Source organism: Cherax quadricarinatus, chromosome 38, assembly GCF_038502225.1.
Source record: "Cherax quadricarinatus isolate ZL_2023a chromosome 38, ASM3850222v1, whole genome shotgun sequence".
NCBI classification, from domain to species: domain Eukaryota; kingdom Metazoa; phylum Arthropoda; class Malacostraca; order Decapoda; family Parastacidae; genus Cherax; species Cherax quadricarinatus.
The window spans coordinates 7,892,502-7,912,501 of NC_091329.1; the positions used below are offsets into that span (position 1 = coordinate 7,892,502).

A 20,000-nucleotide genomic window follows, 5' to 3' on the forward strand; every position below is an offset into this window, starting at 1 on the left:
CACCCAGGAAGATGACCTGGGAGTAACACAGGTCTCACTACCACTACTACCACCCAGGAAGATGACCTGGGAGTAACACGGGTCTCACTACCACTACTACCACCCAGGAAGATGACCTGGGAGTAACACAGGTCTCACTACCACTACTACCACCCAGGAAGATGACCTGGGAGTAACACAGGTCTCACTAGTGACCACTACTACCACCCAGGAAGATGACCTGGGAGTAACACAGGTCTCACTACCACTACTACCACCCAGGAAGATGACCTGGGAGTAACACGGGTCTCACTACCACTACTACCACCCAGGAAGATGACCTGGGAGTAACACAGGTCTCACTACCACTACTACCACCCAGGAAGATGACCTGGGAGTAACACGGGTCTCACTACCACTACTACCACCCAGGAAGATGACCTGGGAGTAACACAGGTCTCACTACCACTACTACCACCCAGGAAGATGACCTGGGAGTAACACAGGTCTCACTACCACTACTACCACCCAGGAAGATGACCTGGGAGTAACACAGTCTCACTACCACTACTACCACCCAGGAAGATGACCTGGGAGTAACACAGTCTCACTACCACTACTACCACCCAGGAAGATGACCTGGGAGTAACACAGGTCTCACTACCACTACTACCACCCCGGAAGACGACCTGGGAGTAACACAGGTCTCACTACCACTACTACCACCCAGGAAGATGACCTGGGAGTAACACAGGTCTCACTACCACTACTACCACCCAGGAAGATGACCTGGGAGTAACACAGGTCTCACTACCACTACTACCACCCAGGAAGATGACCTGGGAGTAACACGAGTCTCACTACCACTACTACCACCCAGGAAGATGATCTGGGAGTAACACGAGTCTCACTACCACTACTACCACCCAGGAAGATGACCTGGGAGTAACACAGGTCTCACTACCACTACTACCACCCAGGAAGATGACCTGGGAGTAACACAGTCTCATTACCACTACTACCACCCAGGAAGATGACCTGGGAGTAACACAGGTCTCACTACCACTACTACCACCCAGGAAGATGACCTGGGAGTAACACAGTCTCATTACCACTACTACCACCCAGGAAGATGACCTGGGAGTAACACAGGTCTCACTACCACTACTACCACCCAGGAAGATGACCTGGGAGTAACACGAGTCTCACTACCACTACTACCACCCAGGAAGATGATCTGGGAGTAACACGAGTCTCACTACCACTACTACCACCCAGGAAGATGACCTGGGAGTAACACAGGTCTCACTACCACTACTACCACCCAGGAAGATGACCTGGGAGTAACACAGGTCTCACTACCACTACTACCACCCAGGAAGATGACCTGGGAGTAACACCGGTCTCACTACCACTACTACCACCCAGGAAGATGACCTGGGAGTAACACAGGTCTCACTACCACTACTACCACCCAGGAAGATGACCTGGGAGTAACACAGGTCTCACTACCACTACTACCACCCAGGAAGATGACCTGGGAGTAACACGGGTCTCACTACCACTACTACCACCCAGAAGATGACCTGGGAGTAACACAGGTCTCACTACCACTACTACCACCCAGGAAGATGACCTGGGAGTAACACAGGTCTCACTACCACTACTACCACCCAGGAAGATGACCTGGGAGTAACACGGGTCTCACTACCACTACTACCACCCAGGAAGATGACCTGGGAGTAACACAGGTCTCACTACCACTACTACCACCCAGGAAGATGACCTGGGAGTAACACAGTCTCATTACCACTACTACCACCCAGGAAGATGACCTGGGAGTAACACAGGTCTCACTACCACTACTACCACCCAGGAAGATGACCTGGGAGTAACACGGGTCTCACTACCACTACTACCACCCAGGAAGATGACCTGGGAGTAACACAGGTCTCACTACCACTACTACCACCCAGGAAGATGACCTGGGAGTAACACAGGTCTCACTACCACTACTACCACCCAGGAAGATGACCTGGGAGTAACACAGGTCTCACTACAACTACTACCACCCAGGAAGATGACCTGGGAGTAACACGGGTCTCACTACCACTACTACCACCCAGGAAGATGACCTGGGAGTAACACAGTCTCATTACCACTACTACCACCCAGGAAGATGACCTGGGAGTAACACAGGTCTCACTACCACTACTACCACCCAGGAAGATGACCTGGGAGTAACACAGTCTCATTACCACTACTACCACCCAGGAAGATGACCTGGGAGTAACACGGGTCTCACTACCACTACTACCACCCAGGAAGATGACCTGGGAGTAACACAGGTCTCACTACCACTACTACCACCCAGGAAGATGACCTGGGAGTAACACAGTCTCATTACCACTACTACCACCCAGGAAGATGACCTGGGACTAACACAGTCTCACTACCACCCAGGAAGATGACCTGGGAGTAACACAGGTCTCACTACCACCCAGGAAGATGACCTGGGAGTAACACAGGTCTCACTACCACTACTACCACCCAGGAAGATGACCTGGGAGTAACACGGGTCACACTACCACTACTACCACCCAGGAAGATGACCTGGGAGTAACACAGGTCTCACTACCACTACTACCACCCAGGAAGATGACCTGGGAGTAACACAGTCTCATTACCACTACTACCACCCAGGAAGATGACCTGGGACTAACACAGTCTCACTACCACCCAGGAAGATGACCTGGGAGTAACACAGTCTCACTACCACCCAGGAAGATGACCTGGGAGTAACACAGGTCTCACTACCACTACTACCACCCAGGAAGATGACCTGGGACTAACACAGGTCTCACTACCACCCAGGAAGATGACCTGGGAGTAACACAGGTCTCACTACCACTACTACCACCCAAGAAGATGACCTGGGAGTAACACAGGTCTCACTACCACCCAGGAAGATGACCTGGGAGTAACACAGGTCTCACTACCACCCAGGAAGATGACCTGGGAGTAACACGAGTCTCACTACCACCCAGGAAGATGACCTGGGAGTAACACAGGTCTCACTACTACCCAGGAAGATGACCTGGGAGTAACACAGGTCTCACTACCACCCAGGAAGATGACCTGGGAGTAACACAGGTCTCACTACCACCCAGGAAGATGACCTGGGAGTAACACAGGTCTCACTACCACCCAGGAAGATGACCTGGGAGTAACACAGGTCTCACTACCACCCAGGAAGATGACCTGGGAGTAACACAGGTCTCATTACCACTACTACCACCCAGGAAGATGACCTGGGAGTAACACAGGTCTCACTACCACTACTACCACCCAGGAAGATGACCTGGGAGTAACACAGGTCTCACTACCACTACTACCACCCAGGAAGATGACCTGGGAGTAACACGGGTCTCACTACCACTACTACCACCCAGGAAGATGACCTCGGAGTAACACAGGTCTCACTACCACTACTACCACCCAGGAAGATGACCTGGGAGTAACACAGTCTCATTACCACTACTACCACCCAGGAAGATGACCTGGGACTAACACAGTCTCACTACCACCCAGGAAGATGACCTGGGAGTAACACAGTCTCACTACCACCCAGGAAGATGACCTGGGAGTAACACAGTCTCACTACCACCCAGGAAGATGACCTGGGAGTAACACAGTCTCACTACCACCCAGGAAGATGACCTGGGAGTAACACAGTCTCACTACCACCCAGGAAGATGACCTGGGAGTAACACAGTCTCACTACCACTACTACCACCCAGGAAGATGACCTGGGAGTAACACGGGTCTCACTACCACTACTACCACCCAGGAAGATGACCTGGGAGTAACACAGGTCTCACTACCACTACTACCACCCAGGAAGATGACCTGGGAGTAACACGGGTCTCACTACCACTACTACCACCCAGGAAGATGACCTGGGAGTAACACAGGTCTCACTACCACTACTACCACCCAGGAAGATGACCTGGGAGTAACACAGGTCTCACTACCACTACTACCACCCAGGAAGATGACCTGGGAGTAACACAGTCTCACTACCACTACTACCACCCAGGAAGATGACCTGGGAGTAACACAGGTCTCACTACCACTACTACCACCCAGGAAGATGACCTGGGAGTAACACAGGTCTCACTACCACTACTACCACCCAGGAAGATGACCTGGGAGTAACACGGGTCTCACTACCACTACTACCACCCAGGAAGATGACCTGGGAGTAACACAGTCTCATTACCACTACTACCACCCAGGAAGATGACCTGGGAGTAACACAGGTCTCACTACCACTACTACCACCCAGGAAGATGACCTGGGAGTAACACAGTCTCATTACCACTACTACCACCCAGGAAGATGACCTGGGAGTAACACGAGTCTCACTACCACTACTACCACCCAGGAAGATGACCTGGGAGTAACACGAGTCTCACTACCACTACTACCACCCAGGAAGATGACCTGGGAGTAACACGAGTCTCACTACCACTACTACCACCCAGGAAGATGACCTGGGAGTAACACGAGTCTCACTACCACTACTACCACCCAGGAAGATGACCTGGGAGTAACACAGGTCTCACTACCACTACTACCACCCAGGAAGATGACCTGGGAGTAACACAGTCTCATTACCACTACTACCACCCAGGAAGATGACCTGGGAGTAACACAGGTCTCACTACCACTACTACCACCCAGGAAGATGACCTGGGAGTAACACAGTCTCATTACCACTACTACCACCCAGGAAGATGACCTGGGAGTAACACAGGTCTCACTACCACTACTACCACCCAGGAAGATGACCTGGGAGTAACACAGTCTCATTACCACTACTACCACCCAGGAAGATGACCTGGGAGTAACACAGGTCTCACTACCACTACTACCACCCAGGAAGATGACCTGGGAGTAACACAGTCTCATTACCACTACTACCACCCAGGAAGATGACCTGGGAGTAACACAGGTCTCACTACCACTACTACCACCCAGGAAGATGACCTGGGAGTAACACGAGTCTCACTACCACTACTACCACCCAGGAAGATGATCTAGGAGTAACACGAGTCTCACTACCACTACTACCACCCAGGAAGATGACCTGGGAGTAACACGAGTCTCACTACCACTACTACCACCCAGGAAGATGACCTGGGAGTAACACGGGTCTCACTACCACTACTACCACCCAGGAAGATGACCTGGGAGTAACACGAGTCTCACTACCACTACTACCACCCAGGAAGATGATCTGGGAGTAACACGAGTCTCACTACCACTACTACCACCCAGGAAGATGACCTGGGAGTAACACGAGTCTCACTACCTGGGAACATATTTAGAGATATGGGAGAATTATGGAAGTGAGACCTATGGAAGGGAGACTTATGGAGGGAAGACTTATGGAGGGGGACATGGAGTGTGGACCGGAGACCTGGTGTACTGAGGGAGGACCTCATGTACGGTGATGAACCTGGTGTATGGGGGCGGACCTGGTGTATGAAGGTGGACCTGATGTATGGAAGAACTTGGCTGTGTCGATGAGAGACCTGATGTATGGTGGGGACCATGTGTAGAGGGACCAGGTGCAAAGTGAGGGACCTCGTGTAAAGTGAGGGACCTAGTGTAAAGTGAGGGACCTGATGTTAATGTGGGGGACTTGGTGTTAGAGGGACTTGGTGTTAAGGTGAGGGACCTGGAGTAAGGTGAAGGGCCTGATAAGGTGAGGGACCTGATTTACAGACATGGAGACATGGTATATACATTTCATACATACCAATACTCTCAAACCTAAATTATACGTCACACAAAAACGACACATAATGTGATATGTTATAACAGTTCAAACACACACAATAACACTGATTTCCTTACCTTGGGATCCGCTTAAGTTTGCCCTTTTAACTGAAAAAAGAGAAAAAAACGGGAAATTAGTTACTTGCTCACCAAATTAAATTAAAGCTTAAAAATTCGTTACCAGTGCAATAAATGAAGTTGTGGAATGTATTTTTCAATAGAAAAAAAGGGAAAACATGAATTTTATCACCTGTGCACAAAATGAACTTTAAACTATATAGAAAGAAAACGGATCACCTGTGAAAAAAGTTTATTAATTTAGTTTACCCCTTAACTGAAAGAAAATAATGAGTAAAGAAAATGGAAAGGGCAAAGGGGAGAGAGAGGAAAAGAGAGAACGGGAGATAAAAAGCACAAGGGGGACGGTAAAAGGGTAATGGGGTATAGAAGAAAAGGTCAAGGAGCAAGAAAGAGCAAAAGAGAGAGAGAGAGAGAGAGAGAGAGAGAGAGAGAGAGAGAGAGAGAGAGAGAGAGAGAGAGAGATGAAAATGCTGGCCCACAGACGGCTTCAACTTCATCCTGTTCCCTACTTGTATGTTTCATAACAATAAAAATGCTTTCAAATGAGCTGATGTAGGTAACAGCTCTTAGCTTGTCAATAAAGTTAGGAATCCTTAACCTGTAAATAGCTTGTCAATAAAGCTAGGGATCCTTAACCTAACCTTGTCAAATCCTGTGTACAGAGAGAGAGAGTAAAAAGAAGATGAATAGAAAAGGGAATAAGGGAAAAAGGGATGAAGGAAAGGAGCGACACTGTAAAGGTTAGTTACCCTCCCCCACACACACAGACACACTCACACATACACAAACAAGTGCTGGATGAAATACACACCCGAGGAGGAGGTGAAGAAACTGCTAAGTGAACTTGATACCTCAAAGGCGGTGGGACAGGTCATCTCTCCGTGGGTCATTTGAGAGGGAGCAGAGACGCTGTATGTGCCACTAACAACAATTTTCAACACATCCACTGAAACTGGGCAACTATCTGAGGTATGGAAGATGGCAAAAGTAGTCCCCATTTTTAAGAAATGAGACAGACACGAGGCGCTAAACTACTGATAAGTGTCACTGATGTGTACTGTATGCAATGTCATGGAGATTATCAAGAGAGTGGTGGAGCACCTAGAACGGAACAAGCTTGTAAACGACAACCAGCACGGATTCAGGGAAGGAAAATCCTGTGTCACAAACCTATTGGAGTTTTATGACAAGGTAACGGAAGCAAGACACGAGAGAGAGGGGTGGGTAGATTGCATTTTCTTGGACTGCAAGAAGGCCTTCGACACAATTCCCTCAAGAGATTAGTACAAAAGCTAGAAGATTAGGCAAACATAACAGGAAGGGTACTGCAATGGATCAGAGAATACCTAACAGGAAGGCAACAACGAGTCATGGTACGTGACGAGGTGTCAAAGTGGGCGCCTGTGATGAGCGGGGTTCCCCAGGGGTCAGTCCTAGGACCAGTGTTATTTTTGGTATATGTGAATGACATGACGAAAGGGATAGACTCAGAAGTGTCCCTGTTTGCAGATGTTGTGAAGGTTAATGAGGAGAATTAATCGGATGAGGATCAGGCAGGATTGCAAAGAGACTTGGACAGGCTGGAAGACTGGTCCAGCAAATGGCTCCTCGAATTTAACCCCGCCAAATGCAAAGTAATGAAGATCAGTGAGGGGCAAAGAAGATCGCAGAGTATAGTCTAGGTGGCCAAAGACTGCAAACCTCACTCAAGGAAAAGGATCTTGGGGTGAGTATAATACCGAGCACATCGCCTGAGGCGCACATCAACCAGATAACTGCTGCAGTACATGGGCGCCTGGCAAACCTGAGAATAGCGTTCCGATACCTCAGTAAGGAATCGTTCAAGACTCTGTACACCGTGTACGTCAGGCCCATACTGGAGTATGCACACCAGTTTGGAACCCACACCTCGTCAAGCACGTAAAGAAATTAGAGAAAGTGCAAAGGTTTGCAACAAGACTAGTTCCAGAGCTAAGGGGCATGTAATACGAAGAAAGGTTAAGAGAAATCGGCCTGACGACACTGGAGCACAGAAGGGTTAGGGGAGACATGATAACGACATACAAAATACTGCAAGCAACTGACAAGATAGACAGGATGTTCATAAGAACATAAGAACATAAGAAAGGAGGAACACTGCAGCAGGCCTGTTGGCCCATACTAGGCAGGTCCTTTACAATTCATCCCACTAACAAAACATTTGACCAACCCAATTTTCTATGCTACCCAAGAAATAAACTCTGATGTGCAAGTCCCACTCAAATCCAACCCCTCCCACTCATGTACTTATCCAACCTAAATTTGAAACTACCCAAAGTCCTAGCCTCAATAACCCAACTAGGTAGACTGTTCCACTCATCAACTACCCTATTTCCAAACCAATACTTTCCTATGTCCTTTCTAAATCTAAACTTATCTAATTTAAATCCATTACTGCGGGTTCTCTCTCCAGTGAATCCTCAAGACCTTATTAATATCCCCTTTATTAATACCTATCTTCCACTTATAGACTTCGATCAGGTCTCCCCTCATTCTTCGTCTAACAAGTGAATGTAATTTAAGAGTCTTCAATCTTTCTTCATAAGAAAGATTTCTAATGCTATGTATTAATTTAGTCATCCTACGCTGAATGTTTTCTAACGAATTTATGTCCATTCTGTAATATGGAGACCAGAACTGAGCTGCATAATCTAGGTGAGGCCTTACTAATGATGTATAAAGCTGCAGTATGACCTCTGGACTTCTGTTGGTTACACTTCTTGATATAAATCCCAGTAATCTATTTGCCCTATTACGTACTCTTAGGCACTGCTGTCTTGGTTTAAGGTTGCTGCTTACCATAACCCCCAAGTCCTTTTCGCAATCTGTATGGCTAAGTTCTACATTATTTAACTTATAAGTGCTAGGGTTATGGACACTCCCGAGCTTCAGAACCTTGCATTTATCTACATTGAACTGCATGTTATCTACATTGAACTGCATTTTATCTACATTGTTCCAGAGATGGGACACAAACAATGGGTCACAATTGAAAGTTGAAGACTCAGATGAGTCAAAGGAAGTATTTCTTTAGTCATAGAGTTGTCAGGAAGTAGAATAGTCTGGCAAGTGACGTAGTGGAGGCAGGAACCATATATAGTTTTAAGGCGAGGTTTGATACAGCTCGTGGAGCAGGGAGAGAGAGGACCTTGTAGCGATCAGTGAAGAGGCGGGGCCAGGAGTTATGACTCGACCATTGAAACCACAAATAGGAGAATACACACACACGTTCAATGGATCAATCATCAATGACTAAGTAGTCTTCACCTTGTTTAAAATCAACTGATAATATCAGACAGACAGAGAATAACACTCATAGATGCAAACACAGAGTAATGCGCACTCGGTCATGCATCACCGCAATCATGAACGCAAACAGAAAAATGCGCAGTCATACACGCAGTTCAAACAAGTTGTCGTATATGCAAATTAGTGAAGTCTGGGAGGATCAGTGACCTCAACAGTCAGCAGTGACCTGGGAGTCAGTGACCTCACCGGTCAGCAATGATCTGATATTAACCTCACCAGTCAGCAATGATCTGATAGTAACCTCACCAGTCAGCAGACCTGATAGTAGACCTCACCAGTCAGCAGTGACCTGGGAGAGTCAGTAACCTCACCACTCAGCAGTGATCTGGGAGAGTCAGTGATCTCAAAAGACAGCAGTGAGCTGGGAGAGTCAGTGACCTCAAAAGACAGCAGTGAACTGGGAGTCAGTGACCTGGGAGTCAGTAACCTCACCACTCAGCAGTGACCTGGGAGAGTCAGTGACCTGGGAGTCAGTAACCTCACCAGAGACAAAGACTGGCAATAACTAACACTAAAAAAGAGTGTATACAGAAGGAATGTACATTAAGTACAGAGGCAGTTCACACAGTTACTATACAACCACAACAGTAGTGAAGTAAAACAGTCCACAGATTCATAAAAGGGTACGATAAGCCCAGATCAAGTCGCCTGTCATTTAAAAAAACAGCCTAGGAACGAATTCTCTTAAGCGTGTAGGCTCAACAAGGAGATCACACACCCCCTCTATATGTGTGTGTGTGTATACTCACCTAGTTCTCGCCTAGTTGAGGTTGCAGGGGTCGAGTCCTAGCTCCTGGCCCCGCCTCTTCACTGGTCGCTCCTAGGTCACTCTCCCTGAACCGTGAGCTTTATCATACCTCTGCTTACAGCTATGTATGGATCCTGCCTCCACTACATCGCTTCCCAAACTATTCCACTTCCTGACTACTCTGTGGCTGAAGAAATACTTTCTAACATCCCTGTGATTCATCTGTGTCTTCGACTTCCAACTGTGTCCCCTTGTTGCTGTGTCCCATCTCTGCAACATCCTGTCTTTGTCCACCTTGTCAATTCCTCTCAGTATTTTGTATGTCGTTATGTGTGTGTATATATATATATATATATATATATATATATATATATATATATATATATATATATATATATATATATATATATATATATATATATATATATATATATATATATATATATATATATATAAGTGTGTGTGTGTGTGTGTGTGTGTGACGTGCCATATAGGTAATACTTGTGACTGGCTTAAAAAGCAACACTCTTCTTGCCGAATAAGGCAAGCGAAAATTTGTGTATGCAATAATTCCGCAAAAATCATTCTGAACCTAACGAAAAAAAAATATATTTCATTGTGTTTGTTTATTGAATTACTGTAAACTTATCTACAATATATTTAGTTGCATTAGGCTAAATTAAATTTCACTTGTTATAATAAGGTTAGGTAAGTTTTCTAAGATTCTTTTGGTACAAAATTATTAATTTTTACATTAATATAAATGAAAAAATATATCTTTAAACGTATAAGAGGAAATTTTAGAAATGACCAGTTTTGCCTATTCGGCACGACACACACACACACACACACACAGACACACACACACACACACACACAGACACAGACACACACACACACACACACACACACACACACACACACACACACACACACACACACACACACACACACACACACACACACACACACACACACACACACACACACAGGATTTCACACCTTCCCGTGAAGTGACCCTCTAACCCTTCCTTTTCTCCCCCGTCTCTCTCCCTCTCCTCCTCTCTCTCACTCTTCCTCTCTCTCTCTCTTCCTCTCCCTTTCCTCTCTTCCTCTCTCTCTCCCTCTCTCTCTCTCTCTCTTCCTCTCTCTCTCTCTTCCTCTCTCTATCTCTCTTCCCTTGTCACTCCCCCTCTCTTACCTTTTCCCTCTCTCTCACTTTCTCTCTCCCCCTTTTCCCCTCTTTCCCTCTCTCTCCTTCTACCCTCCCCTTCTCTCTCTTTCTCCCTCTCTCTCACTCTCTCCCCCCTTTTCCTTTCTCTCTTTCTCTCTCTCACTAAAAAAAAAAAAAAAAAAAAAAAGGTTGGGACTCGCGGGAAACAGGGATCAGATGACAATGGTACTGGTAGGGAGGAGTGGATGGAGGAGCAGTGGAAAAGGATAGAGCAAGAATGGGAGAGAAAATTAGGAGAGCTTTCTGAAAAAATGAAGAAAGAGCTCTCTGTGAAATGGGAGAAGAGGTTGGAGAAGGAGACGAAGAATTGGGAGGCACAAGTCGAAACTGCAGTAGCCAGAGTAAAGGTCCTAGAATTTGAGGTAAACAGGCTGAAGCAAGTCTCAGGGGCAGTGACCAGAGAAGACACACCATACGAAGTTGAGAGGCTGAATAGGAAGGAAGGAGATATGAATTATGCTAAGGTCATATCAGCCTGCAAAGATGGGCCAGGGAGTGGAAGGGAAGAGCAGATGGGTGCAGATGGAGAGGGAGATAGGTCGAATGCTGAGGCAAAACCATGCTACCAAGAGCCACTGGAAAAATCAAGGGAGAAAATGACCACATACAGACAGGAACCAGAGTCACGGGGAGAGGCAATGGGAGAAGGAAAGGGCAAAATCAGTGTTTATCCATGGGCTTCGGGAGAGAGAGGAAAGGACACACACTGAAAGACGGCAGGAAGAAAGAAAGGAGATTGAGAAAATCATCACGGAAATAGGGGGAGAAGATATGGACGAGATTGTAAATTTTCAGAGAATAGGGGGGTACTTGAAGGGGAGAAACCGACCGATCAAGCTGATTCTCAGGACAAAAACAGTGCAGAACAGGATCCTCCAAGAGAAACCACGGTTGAAAGCTCGGAAGAGTACAAGAAGGTGTTCCTAGACAGAGACAGAACACAGAGAGACAGCAGCTGAGGGAGAGGACAAAAAAGCGAAAGGAGCTACGAAAGGAGACAAGGATGGAACCAGCAGAGGTCAGTCAGAGCAGAACAGAGCAGCAAGGGCAAGCACACACACAACTATCCTCAGAACCCCACAACCTATCACACCATCCCAACACACAATACAATCCATACCCACAGCTTCCACCCAACCCCCAACCATAGAATCCCACAGTATGCTACCAGGTCTCCCATCCCCACAGGCACCCCAAACCACAGTGTTGGAAAGGAAACTGAAGATATGGTACACAAACGCTGATGGAATAATAAACAAGTGGGAGGAGTGGCAAGAAAGAGTCAAGAGGCATCACCAGACATCATAGCGCTCACAGAAACCAAGCTTACAGGTATGATAACAGATGCCATCTTTCTAACGGGATACCAGATCCTGAGGAAAGACAGAAGGAACAGAGGGGGTGGAGGAGTGGCATTGCTGATCAAACACCGATGGAATTTTGATGAGCTGGAGAGAGGAGACAGCGGAGAAAAAAATGATTGCATAGCGGGAACGCTTCACTCTGGAGGTCCCAAGGTGATAATTGCAGTGATGTATAAACCACCACAGAACAGCAGGAGGCCAAGGCAAGAGTATGACGAGAGCAATAGAGCGATGGTTGACACACTGGCTGCAGTGGCCAGAAGAGCTCATGCATGCAGGGCAAAGCTCCTGATCATGGGCGACTTTAACCACAAGGAGATCGAATGGGAGAACTTGGAGCCACACGGGGGCCAAGATACATGGAGGGCTAAGATGATGGAGGTGGTACTGGAAAACTTCATGTACCAACACGTAAGGGACACTACAAGAGAGGAGAGGATGAACCAGCAAGATTGGACTTAGTATTCACCTTGTGTAGTGCAGATATTGAAGACATCACATATGAAAGACCCCTTGAGGCCAGCGATCATGTGGTTTTGAGCTTCGAATACACAGTAGAGCTACAAGTGGAGGGGGAAGCAGGAAGGCCAGGACAAATGAAACCAAACTACAGGAAAGGGGACTACACAGGAATGATGAACTTCCTGAATGAGGTTCAGTGGGACAGAGAACTGGCAGGGAAGCCAGTTAATGAGATGATGGAATATGTAACAATGTGCAAGGAGGCTGAGGAGAGGTTTGTACCCAAGGGAAACAGGAATAATGAAAAAGCCAGGATGAGCCCATGGTTCACCCAAAGATGCAAGGAGGCAAAAACTAAGTGTGCTAGGGAATGGAAGAAATATAGAAGGCAAAGGACCCAGGAGAATAAGGAGAGCAGTCGTAGAGCCAGAAACGAATATGCACAGATAAGAAGGGAGGCCCAACGTCAATATGAAAACGACACAGCAGCAAAAGCCAAATCTGACCCGAAGCTGTTATACGGCCACATCAGGAAGAAAACAACAGTCAAGGACCAGGTAATCAGGCTAAAGAAGGAAGGAGGAGAGACAACAAGAAATGACAGTGAAGTATGTGAGGAACTCAATAAGAGATTCAAAGAAGTGTTCACAGAGGAGACAGAAGGGGCTCCAGAAGGAGAGGTGGGGTACACCACCATGTGCTGGACACAGTACACACAACCGAGGAAGAAGTGAAGAGACTTCTGAGTGAGCTAGATACCTCAAAGGCAATGGGGCCAGATAACATCTCTCCATGGGTCCTGAGAGAGGGAGCAGAGGCGCTATGTGTATCCCTAACAACAATATTCAATACATCTATCCAAACAGGGAGATTGCCTGAGGCATGGAAGACAGCAAATGTAGTCCCAATCTTTAAAAAAGGAGACAGACACGAACCACTAAACTACAGACCAGTGTCACTGACATGTATAGCATGCAAAGTCATGGAGAAGATTGTCAGGAGAAGAGTGGTGGAACATCTAGAAAGGAATGATCTCATCACCAGCAACCAACATGGTTTCAGGGACGGGAAATCCTGTGTCACAAACCCACTGGAGTTCTATGACATGGTGACAGCAGTAAGACAAGAGAGAGAGGGGTGGGTGGATTGCATTTTCTTGGACTGCAAGAAGGCGTTTGGCAGAGTGCCACACAAGAGATTAGTGCAAAAACTGGAGGACCAAGCAGGGATAACAGGGAAGGCACTGCAATGGATCAGGGAATACTTGTCAGGAAGACAACAGTGAGTAATGGTACGTGGCGAGGTGTCAGAGTGGGCACCTGTGACCAGCGGGGTCCCACAGGGGTCAGTCCTAGGACCAGTGCTGTTTCTGGTATTTGTGAACGACATGACGGAAGGAATAAACTCCCAGGTGTCCCTGTTTTCAGATGACGTGAAGTTGATGAGAAGAATTCATTCGATCGAAGACCAGGCAGAACTACAAAGGGATCTGGACAGGCTGCAGACCTGGTCCAGCAATTGGCTCCTAGAGTTCAATCCCCCCAAGTGCAAAGTCATGAGGATTGGGGAAGGGCAAAGAAGACCGCAGATGGAGTACAGTCTAGGGGGCCAGAGACTACAAACATCACTCAAGGAAAAAGATCTTGGGGTGAGTATAACACCAGGCACATCTCCTGAAGCGCACATCAACCAAATAACTGCTGCAGCATATGGGCGCCTGGCAAACCTCAGAACAGCATTCCGACATCTTAATAAGGAATCGTTCAGGACCCTGTACACCGTGTACGTTAGGCCCATATTGGAGTATGCGGCACCAGTTTGGAACCCACACCTAGCCAAGCATGTAAAGAAACTAGAGAAAGTGCAAAGGTTTGCAACAAGACTAGTCCCAGAGTTAAGAGGTATGTCCTATGAGGAGAGGTTAAGGGAAATCAACCTGACGACACTGGAGGACAGGAGAGATAGGGGGGACATGATAACGACTTACAAAATTCTGAGAGGAATTGACAAGCTGGACAAAGACAGGATGTTCCAGAGACCGGACACAGCAACACGGAGACACAGTTGGAAGCTAAAGACACAGATGAATCACAGGGATGTTAGGAAGTATTTCTTCAGCCACAGAGTAGTCAGGAAATGGAATAGTTTGGGAAGCGATGTAGTGGAGGCAGGATCCATACATAGCTTTAAGCAGAGGTGCGATAAGGCTCATGGTTCAGGGAGAGTGACCTAGTAGCGACCAGTGAAGAGGCGGGGCCAGGAGCTTGGACTCGACCCCTGCAACCTCAACTAGGTGAGTACACACACACACACACACACACACCAAAACAAATATTTTCCTCTCTATATATCCATTAACGCTGAAATCCACTTACAGGAATTAAAATTTTGGAGTCAAAAGTGTTTTGTAGCAAGTCTTAAAAGCTGCCCCTTTTCTCTCGTTCCCACATAAACAAGACAAGGAAGACATTAACATACAAAGTCCCAGGAACCTAGTACCCAGTGTGAGACGAAGAGTTTAGGGGGAGGAGGTGGAGGAGGTGGAAGAGGAGGTGCAAAAGGATGTGCGAGGAAGAAGAGGAAGAGAAAAGAGTTGAGGAAAAAAGAGAGGAGTAGAAACATGACAAAAATGGAAAGGCAAAAAGTAGGAAGAGAAAGGAAAAAGTGGAAAAGAAAAAAGTAGAAAGAGGAGAAAGGAGAAAAATGGAGGGCAAAACGGAAGGAAAGAAAGAGGGGGAGGAGGAGGAGGAACTGGAGTAAGAGGATCGAAGAAAAAGAAACAATCTCTCCCAGGGGATTCAGAATTCTCTCAGCAACCTCAATATTCTCTCTCCCACTACTTAACCCATGTTTATCAGTCAGCGTGAGCAGTGTTGGAGGCTCCATCCTCCCTCCACTAATCGCGAACAGTAGCAACAGAGTAGAGAAAGGCAGGAAAATGTCAGAAAGGTACACACAGACTCTCACAGATACCTAGAGGAACAGACTTTATCAGACACACACACTCTCAGACGCCTAAGTGAACAGACACGGATCAATATGTTTAGAATACCTGTGAGGGCATCGTCAACTGCTGGGTTATAAACGCAAGCTTGGGTGAGGTCAGTCGATGCTTAACCAGCTACATCACTTTACAAAAACCACTGTCCAGCAGACACTTGTGCTGCTTTCTGACTAATAAATCACCACCACCACTAGCGCAGTACAAGAGCAAAAGCCATCAATATAAATTTCAACAGTTAAGTTAGTTGTAGGAAATAACTAGCATAAACGTAGCAGTTAATATTATCTATAGTTAAGTTAGTTGTACGAGTTAGCTAGCATAAAGGTAGCATTCAACCTTAGCAATAACTTTCTACCTTCCTGGAGCAGCCTGCTACCATGAACCACACACTCTACATCAGAAACATTATGCAGATCTCGTCTCCGTTCTGCATGCGATTTTAAAATCTACACGTTGATGATATTTATGGCATGTCTCTCTGCTCAGTCTGAATAATTTGCAGTTAATCTGGCTCTTAAGGACGATTATGCAACATTATTTAGGAACAATGTAAATATGAAATACCACAAATAAAAAGTTGCACAAAATTTAAATATGGGAATTTCTCACAGTGCATTATTTGCCACTTAAAACCTCCCTCACCCCTCCCTCCAACCCTTTCTCGGACGACACCCTACCTCTCCTCCCTTCCGCCCAGGATTTATACACCCTCTTAAATCATCCTGTTCTCCTCCATCCTTTCTAAATGACCAAACAACTTCAAGACCCTTCTTGGGCCTCCAAATCTTATTTTTTTTGTAACCATAACACCATCTTTTAATTTCTACACTGTTAACTCTCTGCATAACATTCACATGACACATCGCTCTCAAACGCGACTGCCTCCAGCCTCTTCCTCCTCACTAACGTTGAAAGACCATACTTCACACGCACATGTGTACCACTTTCCTTCCACTTTTGCCTTCAAAGAGAGATAGGGGTTATATGATAACGAAGTATAAAATACTGAGAGGAATCGACAAGGTGGACAGACAGGATATTCCGGTGATGGGACACAGCAACAAGGTGTAACAATTGAAAGTTCAAGACTCAGATGAATCGCAGGGATGTTAGGAAGTATAGTGGAATAGTCTGGGAAGTCATGTAGTAGAGGCAGGATCCATATATTGCTTTAAGAAGAGGTATGATAAAGCTGATGGAGAAAGAAGTGACCTAGTAGTGACCAGTGAAGAGGCGGGGCCAGGAGCTGTGACTCGACCCCTGCAACCACAACTAAGTACACACACTCTCTCCACCATATCTATCAACTTTAGACACTTAAAAACTGAATCCCACTTTTTAAACCAACAACTGTCCAGGATTGTACATCAAATTGTTTCAACATTTTATTTTTATTTTTACACTGGAAAACTCTGAATAATATATGCAGTCCTGACTGAATTTTCAGTTCAATCTTTATAGTTATTGTTAATATTACCCACAAGATGGTGGTCAGGCGCTGCGGAGGAATGGTTGGGTCGTCGGTGGAAGTTGCACCTGGATCAGGTTGGTGTCAAGGGAACTTAAAATCTTTTTGAAGTCTCACCTTCCATATCCCTCTGGAAACCCATGCCCAAAAACAGGAAATCCTTGCCCAAACTCATGAAAACCCATGATCAATCCCAGGAAATCATTACCCAAACCTATGAAAACCCATGATCAACCCGAGGAAATTCTTGCCAAATCCTTGAAAACCCATGATCAACCTCAGAAAATTCTTACCCAAACCCTTGAAAACTCAGAAAATCCTTGCCCAAACCCTTGAAAACTCAGAAAATTCTTACCCAAACCCTTGAAAACTCAGAAAATCCTTGCCCAAACCCTTGAAAACTCAGAAAATCCTTGCCCAAACCCTTGAAAACTCAGAAAATCCTTGCCCAAACCCTTGAAAACTCAGAAAATCCTTGCCCAAACCCTTGAAAACTCAGAAAATCCTTGCCCAAACCCTTGAAAACTCAGAAAATTCTTACCCAAACCCTTGAAAACTCAGAAAATCCTTGCCCAAACCCTTGAAAACTCAGAAAATTCTTACCCAAACCCTTGAAAACTCAGAAAATCCTTGCCCAAACCCTTGAAAACTCAGAAAATCCTTGCCCAAACCCTTGAAAACTCAGAAAATCCTTGCCCAAACCCTTGAAAACTCAGAAAATCCTTGCCCAAACCCTTGAAAACTCAGAAAATCCTTGCCCAAACCCTTGAAAACTCAGAAAATCCTTGCCCAAACCCTTGAAAACTCAGAAAATTCTTACCCAAACCCTTGAAAACTCAGAAAATCCTTGCCCAAACCCTTGAAAACTCAAGCTCAGACCCCTGAAAACCCAAACATAACACCAGGAAAGCTTCCACTAGACACACACTGCCCCATAATAAATCACACATCACGAAAATATTGCCAAAAATGATGGACCACACAGCCGGGAGACAACACCAGAATTGTTCCCACATTCACTGAAATTACGGATGTTAATTACCGAGCCACCTGGCCACCTAACAAGCCAAACCTCAAAACTCTAAAATATAAAAGAAATATCAATAAAACAGAATTAAAACGTATATGTACTTTTAAGTGTGAAGAATGGAAACAAAAGCTCCGAATACTGGATGGATAAAACCCAAAATATCTTTCAATAAAACACGGAGGAATAAAGGATGAAAATATTACAGGAAAACTTAATAACAGACAAAGCAAAAAGAATATTAGTTAAAAAAAAACACTAAACAAAACCAACAAACACATAAAAAAAATAAACATCTGACACAACAAAAGAACATTTATCATACAGCGAAGAGTATGGAAGACAAGACAGGCTGAAGAACAAGGCTTTAAAGGAACAACGTTTCGCCCTACGCAGAGCGAAACGTTGTTCCCTCCACAAAACAAATACATTGCAAACTTCGTCTTTTCTTTGCGACATTCAAAGCCAATAGCTATAACAACAAAAATTTCGGAACGAAGAGAATGCCTTTCCAGTTTGTACGATATTGTCAATAACAAACAAAACCAAATTAGGCAAAGAACGACAAATATAACAAATAAATCAAAGCAGAAATAATATAACTTCACACAGTTTATATAACCAAAAAAATACAACGAACAACAACAAATATAACAATTACAAACACAACATCAATTTAATTATGAATCCTGAGCACCATGACAAAACTGGTCAGTAAATTTCCAGATACGAGACAAATACTCACAGATGACCATATACTGGGTCACAGATGACCATATACTGGGTCACAGATGACCATATACTGGGTCACAGATGACCATATACTGGGTCACAGATGACCATATACTGGGTCACAGATGACCATATACTGGGTCACAGATGACCATATACTGGGTCACAGATGACCATATACTGGGCCACAGATGACCATATACTGGACCACAGATGACCATATATTGGACCACAGATGACCATATACTGGGTCACAGATGACCATATACTGGGCCACAGATGACCATATACTGGGTCACAGATGACCATATACTGGGTCACAGATGACCATATACTGGACCACAGATGACCATATACTGGGCCACAGATGACCACATAATGGGCCACAGATGACCATATACTGGGCCACAGATGACCATATACTGGGCCACAGATGACCATATACTGGGTCACAGATGACCATATACTGGGCCACAGATGACCATATACTGGGCCACAGATGACCATATACTGGGCCACAGATGACCATATACTGGGCCACAGATGACCATATACTGGATCACAGATGACCATATACTGGGCCACAGATGACCATATACTGGACCACAGATGACCATATACTGGGCCACAGATGACCATATACTAGGTCACAGATGACCATATACTGGGCCACAGATGACCATATACTGGGTCACAGATGACCATA

At 45.7% G+C, this 20,000-nt stretch overlaps 1 protein-coding gene across 11 annotated transcripts in view; it reads right to left on the bottom strand.

The window, feature by feature from the left end:
- unc-13 overlaps positions 1–20,000 on the bottom strand; it is a 1,383,522-nt gene that overhangs the window by 1,034,349 nt on the left and 329,173 nt on the right. For all 11 annotated transcript variants that reach the window (XM_070092069.1, XM_070092068.1, XM_070092067.1 and 8 more), the window contains exon 2: positions 5,905–5,934. In XM_070092069.1, the coding sequence (XP_069948170.1) occupies positions 5,905–5,934 (30 nt within the window). The remainder of the gene's footprint in view (positions 1–5,904; positions 5,935–20,000) is intronic.